Below are 10,475 nucleotides of genomic sequence, written 5' to 3'. Positions count from 1 at the left end.
CTTTAAGGTCACTAATACGTCTAAACGCGTTAGTGACGTTAAAAACTTAGAACAAAATGATGTTGAGAAAAGAAACTCTTGCAACATTTATGTTTTGATAGCATTTATATAGCATAAAAAACATTTTTCCTATCATTACGAATGAAGAAAATATTGAGGTGTTCATATTTAGGTGGACTACCATGATGCATGAAACAAGAGGATATGTAACGAGATCTATTTTTAGAAAGATCGACTATGAAATCGGACTTACATCAAAATTCTGCTGCTGAGTCGTAATTCCTCCAGCAATCGCTATAACGACCTCTCCTATGGCGTTTTTGAAATTCGGTCTGAAATCACGAAGAAAAGAAATTACATCAGTTATATTACATACAGATTCACACTCATATGCCATAATTATTTAGCATCGTTTTCATTTTTCTTTTAAGGTTGTATGAATTCTTAAGTAAAGATAGTGACATAGCATTCAAATTTTAACAATCATTACGTATTACATGAATATAACACTGCAAAATTTTAGAAATCTTACGAGGCTATTAGAAAAATTGTCACATCTTGAGTTCTTATGTTGAATAAAAAAATTTTGATTTCATTCATGAACAAATATAAGTGCAACACTGAGAGAATTTTGTAATTTTGCACGATTGTTAATACATGTTTTGAGAATATTTTAAAGTTGAGATAATATGAATTTCGAGGATATTACTTAAGATGCATCACAAAAAGTAAGTAAAAATAAAGTAAGCAACCCCACATATTGGACATAGCTTCTTATCACGTTTCTTAAACTTTTGGCGGAGGTCTCATGGCTCACACAACCTTAAGTAAACATAACAATGACCACAGTATAAAAAATAAAGGTACGAAGTTAGTTACATTTTAGTGATGCGTTTGTATTCTTTGAGCAGGAAATCGAAAACAAGCTGGGGACCGGCCGGATATCTGGACACCACGTCTATCGCAGCGGTCTTGAAATCGATCGGATAATCTGAATCGAGAGTTAACTTTAGGTATTTCGTCAGAATCTCAGACGAATTGGAACAGGCTAGGACCATCAGCTGATTCTTCTTATCGTTCGCATCGTGCACAGATTCAGTTATGTGAACTCGAGTATCAGACCATGCGCTCTCATTCGCGCTCCTAACTCCAGCGCAGAGAATTTCGTTCTTCAGGTTAACGTCCAATCTGTGCAGAAGATTATGTTAATAATTTGTTGGAAGAAGTTATTTATCAAAAGATATGAATACAACATTAATGGTCACATAGTTGCAGAGTAGTAGTTCACATGTTGCCAATTTTATGCATTTATGAGGAAATTTAATATAAACACTATTGCATAGAAATATACGAAATACTTAATGTATTTCGAGAAAGATTAAAAAAATATCTATTTAAAACACATTTCTACAAATAGTTTACTTTGCACAAAGAAACCACAATTTACATGTTATTACACTCGTACGCAAAATTTGTAGAAAATCGAAAAGCTAAATAGCTTTGAAATTATATTAATGTGTTCTTATTGCGTTTAGTGGAATGGAACTACATCGCCAAGAAACTAAAAAAAAAATTGTGACAGGATTTTGAAATATTGTGCAATATAGTTAATTATGTTAGAATCATATTTCATCGACTATAACGAATACTCAAAAGATAATAAAAAAATAACAACAATACAATTGTACGCAAAGTGCATATTGCAATATTAAAAAAAATCGCAGAAATTTCTGGTTAAAACACATTTTTTAAATTGATATTGTAGTTTACTATCATCCGCCGTTGCGGTTACTCCTACACTAATCATCATGTACATGAAGGATTGAAAATGTATAGAACAGAAATGCTTCGTGGACAGAAATACAGTCGCTATGTCATGGAATTTCAAATAGGATTTTATAAATACACACTTTACATATTTTCATTACTTTAATGAATGACTGGTGATCAAATCCTGAAATTCATTTGTAAGTATTTGAACGGGTAACGTTTGCGAACGAATCAAACCCATAACTCGTTAAACATCAAAAACACATTTCAGCCAAATAGAAAGTGAATTACGAAAAATCTACAAGTTAGTTTTTAAGGAATTAATAACCAGATTTTAAAGCTTTTAAAAAAACGTAGTTAAATTTGTATGGATTAAGGGTGCCTAAAAGAAAGTACAAATGCTATTTTTACGTATTTTATATCACGGCTTATGAACAACTTGCTGTAGAAGTTGCACTTACTTTGCAGTTGCACTTATATTCACATAAATAATTTATTTCGACTCTTGATAATGAAAAATAATTTTCAAGTAAACTCTTCTTAGTAGAGATTTGATTTTTTATAAAGAATTTCCAGCAATATCTGATTGTCAAGTGCTTCGCATTATATAAATAGTTTCTCATAAGACTTAAAATATGTAAAAATGAAATCTTTACTATATATTTTTTTAGGCACTCTTGTGTTTAAGAATTTATCCACATCTTTTCAATAGCTTTATCTAGCAAGTTTAACAAAATCTGATTGTTAATTCTACTATCAACAGAACTCCCTTAAGGAGTTGATTACGTAATATCTGAAGCAAAAATCTCTAGAACACCTCCTCACATTAAACAAATATTAACATAAAGGTAAAAACCCATTTTCACTCTTTTTCGGTCTTTATAAAAATGTTATTTGTTTCATAGATAAATATATCTTATAACACTTTGGACTATACAGAGTGTCCCCAGATTAAGCGATCAAACTTCACCAATATGTTCTATGAGTAACAATAACAACAAAATGATATATATACATTGGCTTGCAAATGCTTTATAAAAAGTTATGATAAACAAATGAATCTAAAGTCAATAACGAGTTCACTGCTGGTATATCGGAATATAACAATGAGACGACGGTATTCACGAAACCTGTTACTTCTAGCCATGTATACTATTTGAAATGTTGAATATCAAGCTTCAAGCACATCGAAAAGAAGTCTGCTTCCATTTCAAAGTGTTATCCTCCATTACGAATGCAAGCTTGACATCTTAGAAGAGAAGAAACTGAATTTATCACTCTCCGAATTTCATCTTCATCTTACTTTCGTTCAGTGATAGTAAACACACTGGTACAGTTTGATCATTTAATTCAGGAACACCCTACATAGGAAACCTATTGCGCGTAATTTCGTTGTGAATACTTAAGTCGTTTTTCAGATTTTTGCTATCATACGAACAAACGCTTTCTCTTTACATGATAGTAATATTTTGCATAAAAATCTGGTCTTATATGGTTTCATTTATAGAAGAAAGAGCATATGAATTGTTATCAATTAAGAGAAGAAAATGTCGACTTACTTCATTTCAGGATTTTCGAGCCATTCTTGATATATTAGCATACAACCGTTTATTCTTTACTTAAAATTTTTTCTTGTCAAAAATTCAAATTCAATTTTTAATTCTTGATCAACTAAGAATTGAGAATTCAACTTTGGTTGAACTGTCTTCAAATAATGGTTACAATATAACGGGGTTATAGACTCCAATACTGGCGCAATTAGACAGAATGTCAATGTTAACCATTAAATTAGCCAAAAATATGGGGTTACGGATCTTTCGTCCTTATAGTATAAAAATATTTCTTGATCAACAGGTATCTCTTTGGAAAGGCGAAAGTTAAATCATAATCACAGCATGCTGATATTTAGTAACATAAACGTTATAAAATGGATAAGAATCATAATTACAATGGTTTTCCTTGACTATTTATCTACCCCCTTAAACCAGACCCTTCCAGTTCAACAATAATCCTGTATAACAAATAGATTGCGCATGTTTTCGCATATACCTGTTTTTTATAAGTAGAAGTACAGAATCGAAATGCATATAAACATTCATTTTTTCCTTTAAATATTATAAATTGTATTTTACGTCGAATATATTATATTTCCTTATGTTTTACTGCATACTGTATTACTTCAAATTATTCAAAATTCCCAGAATATTATAAATTGTATTTTACGTCGAATATGTTATATTTCCTTATATTTTACTGCATACTGTATTACTTTAAATTATTCAAAATTCCCAGAAATGTATGAACAATCGCAATCTAATGATGAGTCACTCTCGCGAAGGCTTTGCATTTATCGAAGAAACGAAGTAAATGCCATTTTGCATCTTTGATTTTGTATTTGCAGTTCTTACCATGAAAGTGTGATATTCTTCGGAGGTGCGTAACAAGTTCCTCAGGAAGCTCAAGTGTCTGAACGCCGGTTGCCAGGGCATGTAATCGGCCTCGTGCGTTAAGTAAAGGGCCACGTTCAAAGCGACCGTGTAGTTCAAACTGTTAACACGAGCTAAATTGAACGCGTCGTCAATCATCTGTGCACGATTCAGCACGTGTATTTTGGTGTCGTTCCCCATGTTCAGCTCTTTTATCAACAGTTCCCAATTTTCTACATCATAGTTCACACGGTAGTAACCTAACACAGAATACAAAATTCCGTTAATTATATCTGTTATTTTCTGTTTTTCGAAAATACCGATTTTTTTCTATGAAATTGTTAGCTGTGTTTTTGTTGATTTATTTTATGCATGGATCAGTGAGCAGTTGAGAATAGTAAAAAGAAATGCGAATGTTATATTAATCTATTAATTCTGTTTTGTTGCTGAAGCTCAATTACATAAGATAAATATAACACTTCTGATGGAGTTTCTCATGTCAACAATGAATCCGAAATGGTCTATCACATACCATTTTTGAAAAATTCTGTAGTAGTGCATAATTTTTGGGAAAATGAGGTATTAGATGGAAACTAATGATAAGAGAAAGCCGAGAGAAAGTTCATGTTTTAGTCGAGAAATGGAGGAGATTTTTTATGATACTGAAAGTGATGACTTGCAATAACTCGTAAGGTAATAACTCGTAAGGTTCAAATAAACGTTGTATGGCTTCTAGGAGAACATGCAGTGCTGTGATTTGTTTTTTGTTTCCTTCATAATAAAACACCAAATACTGAATGAATAATTATGAGTAGTACGAGAAACTGATCACATAAAATGTTTCTTAACAGAAGATTATTAATTTGAGAATATTTCAGTAATTGTTCATTTCAGTTCTCATTGTGTAATATTTTTTTATTCATAATTTAATCAAAATATGCTGATATTTATTATATATTATATATATGAGCATTACAAAATATATGGAAAATCATAGTTATAATGCCTTTGTTTATAAGTAATTTTATGTCCAAAAGAGATTGCTTTGAACAAAATCAAAGCCAGAGCAAGCTAGACTTAACTTTTGTCTTCTCAAAGGGGTACTCGACGATTCATAATTTTGCTCATACTATTTTGCCTGGTTATCGATCAAATAGGGAAAAAAAGTCCAAATTTTATTAAAAAATTATAGGAAAGCCACGTGACTACCCTAGTTCCTCAGTGCTTTAAAGTTTGAAATACCGTCAGGCATAACATTAAGTGAACACTCTAAAGCAGTTGAAGAGATTAATTTACGAAATATATATCTTAATTTTAATACAAAATAATAATTGTTTACTATCATATTTACTTACTCATTATACCGACTTTACTTATTTACTTATTACTATATTTACCTTAAAAATTGAAAATTCATTTAGAATGTTTTAGAGAACTATGCAACGTACCTGTTTGCTGCGTGTTGAAAATGAACCACCCCTCTTTTATATCAGACGGCACGATATGTGATTCCTCCTCCGGGGCGAGCCAATCGTCGGGAATCGTATTACTGAAATCTGGAGTCGATTCCTCAACACAAGTGATTGGTATCCACCACTTGGTACGGTATTTGTCGATTTCCATTAGCACGGTCACGAATTGTTCCTGTGTCACTTGGTAGCCCCCATCGACTCTTTTAACTGTCAACGTCGGATATCCCGGGTATTCCATCCAGTTATGCATTATAACTTGCACAGGCTGTCTCCATTTAATCCTACTCTCATCCAAGGCTTTCTGGAGGAATCCGAAAAGGTCATTCGAATCCGCATTACCTAACGCGCTACAACAGATATTACTATTTATTAACATGAAAAAGTAAAGAAAAGAGTATAGAAATTGAAAAAGGACAGATAAAAGTGGAAGAACTTTGAACTGGAATTGCAAAGAATTATTTAATTATCGTTCAGAGATATTGGGTTCGAGAAGAAAGTTCGTTCCAATATTTTATAGAAAATTTATAGGCTACGCATTTAAATTTTGGTATACATCTAGTGATTTATTGAATTATGTACGTGCTATTTTGTTCCACGTTTTTTCATGCAATTTGTACACTTCATCCCTAAGAATAGTGCAAAGTATGCAGTTGGGCCATTCAATACTACATAACTACTTCTCAGATAATCAAGAGAAAATTCAATTTACTGTCGAGTTTAAAGTTCATAGCTGGGCACTTTGGTCATTATTTTATTCAGAACATCGGAATTTTTAATAGGTGGAGCAAGAAGTATGAGTATATGAAAATGCTTGAAAACAAATGACATGTATATGTACTCTAAAAATTGATATGTCAAGCACTGTTATAATTTGAAACGAAGATCATAATAACTATGTTTAGAATTTCAGCTAACTTCAATCCAAAGATTGGTTGTTCTGAATAAAATAAGGACAAAAGTGCCTTAAACTCAAACATACCTCAAATGTACCTTAAACTCATTGTTAAAACGAATTTTCTCTTGTTTATCTATGAAATGCGGAACGTTAGTTCCGATTTTTGATAGGTGGGGATCAAGAAAAAATTTTATTTCAATAAAGGATGTTTCATACGCGAGTAAAACTATACGTACGTGCTCTTCAGATACTGTTGCAAGCCTTTCTGGAAAACCTCTTCCGTCATGGCGTGGGACATCATTCGAATAACAGAAGCCGCTACGAGTCATACAAATAATTATTTGTATTTACTGTCGAATTAAGTACAATTCAATGTGGAAAGTATTTGTTGAAAATTAAATAAACAACCAGCAAGGAATTAATAGCACTTATGATAAAGAGCGTGCAAGTGAATGCTATTTATACTAATTTTCGCGAAGCTCTTGACACAGTCAATCCTTGTTGCTTTCTAAATTGTACACATTAACTAATGAAATATAATACTGTTTACTCAAGACCTCTTTGTTAAATCTAGGATCCCCCAGGGTTCTCATTGTTGGAGGATCCCTAATTTGTAATATTTACATTAATTCGAAGTCTTCCATGTCAAGAAATTTTCGCTATTGCAAATGATCTAAAAATGTATCATTGAATTACGTATTACGAAATTTAATCTATCGGTGTTTGTTCCCTGTTCCCATATTTCTGTTTATCTGACGTTAAAATAAGACCGTCGCGATTGCCTTTACCGTTCAAATTTATGTATTTACTTGTCTTTTCAGGTATCTAATCGAGATAAAAACGATGTCTTTTATTTCTTTTTTTTTACCCTTGCTGTAGGCGATGCTGTCGAAGAGCGCACTGATTTCTTGAGGGCTAGTTACGTCCTGATTCATAGGACGTTGCTTCGGCGACCAGTCAGCAACCATCGCAGTCTGTTGCATGCTCTCCACGACGAACATATCGTCCAATCGCAATTCAGGTACTACCTGAATTTCATAATTTCATCATTATTTACCGTATTGAAAATTATATCTAGACTTGGTAGGCCGTAATGACTGTAGAATATTTGGTTTTCAGAATTCGACCTTTAAACGATACTACATAAATGACTAAATTTCTGTTCACATGGCTTGTTCTTCTATTATGTTAAATTGACAAGTAAAATTATAAGAAAATACGTCAATGAGTAAAAATTGTGAAATCAACTGAATTGGCCTTTAAAGATGTACAACTGAACGGAATTAGTGCCTGCCAGTGACAGCAATCATGGTAGAAACACATAAGATAGTCTTCCGGTGGTACCATTTTCGTCACTTACTGCTTCATTCCATAGGACGGTCATATCGAGAAATGAATACTTGTGTTTAAAAATAAAAACTGATTAAAACGACAAAAATGCTAGGCTGCGCTGTTAAAAATTGTAAAAGCTGGAATGGTAATACTGAAAAATTAAATATTTCCTATCATCGACTTCCAAAGAATCAAGTCTTGCAAAAAAAACAAGTGCAATGCTTATAGCCGAGAAAACGTCAATTTAAAAGCTGGTAATTCTTAGGGGAATAAATAAATGACACTGCCCGAACACTTATAAATCCCATGTCAAAAAACATAACGGTCAAAGCCTTTTGTAAGGAGCATTGGAGTATCGTATTTACCTTGTGAGCAATGAAGTATTCGAAATAGGTGGCGAATCCCTCGTTCAGCCAAATATATTTCCACCATTTCGGACTGACGAGATCACCGAACCATTGATGAGTGAATTCGTGAGCGATGATCTTGAGTACGTTCATCTTCGTGCGGGTTGTACTTAAAACCTCGTCGTATAGAAGTCTATCTTCTCTGAAATGGAAATTCGAGTTCGGAGATGTGCAGTCTCATTACAATCGACTAGATTTGGCGACAAGTGCCCATTATAACATCTACACTTTTTATCTAAAACAGTACTATATTAAAAGATTCTATTATTTGAATAGTATATTTCCAATTATAATAGTATAAGTAACTGTACCACTTGTTCTAATATTTATGTATTTGCTTGTCTGGAATGAAATCTATTTAACGACTTAGTATGAAGTAAGCATAGTATTTGGAATGTTAACTTATGAGTAAATACTAAATAACTTAAAAACTTGAACGTGGATAATGTGCAACACGTTCTAACAAAGAATTAAAAAATTAATCATTATTAATACTGCGGACTTTTATACAAAATACATTTGACTTGTCAATTTAAAAAATGAAATATAGATTCAGAATTCTTTCATCATTCGAAAATAACGATCTGTATTAAACATTCCATATTCTTCAGATTTTTGCATATTGCATGTATTCATTATATTTCCTGCACATTTAATTTTTGTATGTATGTATAAAATCCGCAGTCCATTAATGACAATAAATTAGCATCCGGTGATTCGAACATATAATTTGATCGAGTGATTCATTGGAAGAAGAGGAGAATCGCAAGTATTTTTTTTAATTCGATACTGTGTTTCCTTATCTCTGTATTGCGAACTCTCATTGTTCCTTAACCCTTTCGCTTCGAGCGCCGAATATATCCGGCATCCACACGGTCATCCACGGAAATTCCGTTCGGTGACGGCACTTTGGCGGGCTGAACTGTCGACGCGAAAGGGTTAATTCCATCGAGAAAGTAATCTCTACTTCGAACGTTCGAATCAGATCGATGAGCGATAAAACTCGTTGCACTTTGATCGCGACGTTCATTGCTTCTAAATACCTATAAATCACGAGTCCCCAATTCTCCATGCCGCCGATTAGGAAATCCTTCTGCGTGACTTGATCTATTTTTTCTGGCATGAATGTCTGGTACGAAATATTCGTGTACAAATCCAGCTGTTCTAGAATCTTCATACCCATTTTCAAAGCGTAATCAGTCTGATCTATCGCGTTCGCCTTCGTCCACACCCTATAGGTGAAGTTGTGGTCTTTATCTTCCTTAAATTTATATTCGCTTACCACGAATGCTACCAAATAAGTAGACATCGGTGGAGTTTCTTTGAACGAAGTGGTTATCATGCCATCTTGTTTATCTTGTGTATCTAGTTCGTCCATATTAGAGATCGCTTGAAATTCCTTATTGTGCGTCAACCGGATGTTAAATTTCGCCTTGTAGGCGGGCTCATCCCAACATGGGAATGCTAGTCGAGCGTTCGTTGACTCGAAATAAGTCGTTGCAGCGTACCTGATAGAGTGGAACAAAAAATGGATTTTACTTAATTCGCACGGAGACAGATAGTATGTCAAAAAAGAGATGAGTATCTTATATAATGTGTCTATTTATCTGCCGTATATGACATTAGATAAAATCTTTGACTATATACACATGGACCGCCAGTTTCATAGGCTTTTAATGTTAGGAAAGCGTAGCAAACATCAAGTAGCTAAGCTCCTCCTTCAGAATCTACACGTGACCAAAAAGCAACAAGTCTAGCCACTCAATTTAAATTTTACGTAGTATATGTGACTGCTTTACACGTTAGTTCTTAATCATTTTGATTGCCAAGCAAAGTGACGTTACCATGATGTTGACTACGTTTTTCCAAGTAGACCAGCGGTCCATGTGTGTTCAGGGTGTAAACCTACCAGTGGGCAATATTTGAGAATCGTATTCTATGACTCAAAACAAGATGAAAATCAAGATTTACCGAATAAGCAGGTTGTACGCCAGGCTACATTTTATACATATTTTCTGCCTCTAAGCGCATTAGTGAGTACATCATTTTCTCATAACTACGAGCCTCCTTCGACGTATCGACGTGTATCGATCGACAGCAATCAGCTGTCAGTTATATAATGCAAGTCGAATTGCCTGATTCAGGCGCAAAAACGCCCAATTTTTATTTATTA

General features: G+C 33.4%; 1 protein-coding gene across 1 annotated transcript in view; it reads right to left on the bottom strand.

The window, feature by feature from the left end:
* Window positions 1-253: 253 nt before the first annotated feature.
* Window positions 254-10,475, bottom strand: part of LOC108631286 (puromycin-sensitive aminopeptidase-like protein) — a gene marked incomplete at its 3' end in the record, with an annotated part of 12,705 nt that continues 2,483 nt past the window's right edge. Inside the window, exons 2-10 of the mRNA XM_018035125.1 lie at window positions 9,346-9,810; window positions 8,261-8,444; window positions 7,432-7,591; window positions 6,800-6,881; window positions 5,645-6,015; window positions 4,179-4,456; window positions 3,820-3,875; window positions 880-1,188; window positions 254-332 (exon numbers count right to left, since the gene is read on the bottom strand). Coding sequence (XP_017890614.1) covers window positions 254-332; window positions 880-1,188; window positions 3,820-3,875; window positions 4,179-4,456; window positions 5,645-6,015; window positions 6,800-6,881; window positions 7,432-7,591; window positions 8,261-8,444; window positions 9,346-9,810 — 1,984 coding nt within the window. The remainder of the gene's footprint in view (window positions 333-879; window positions 1,189-3,819; window positions 3,876-4,178; window positions 4,457-5,644; window positions 6,016-6,799; window positions 6,882-7,431; window positions 7,592-8,260; window positions 8,445-9,345; window positions 9,811-10,475) is intronic.

Source organism: Ceratina calcarata, unplaced genomic scaffold (genome assembly GCF_001652005.2).
Source record: "Ceratina calcarata isolate Rehan_Ccalc_2016 unplaced genomic scaffold, ASM165200v1 scaffold861, whole genome shotgun sequence".
Taxonomy (NCBI): Eukaryota; Metazoa; Arthropoda; class Insecta; order Hymenoptera; family Apidae; genus Ceratina; species Ceratina calcarata.
Note: the sequence above shows the minus strand (reverse complement) of the source record. Positions and strands in the feature narration are given on the sequence as shown.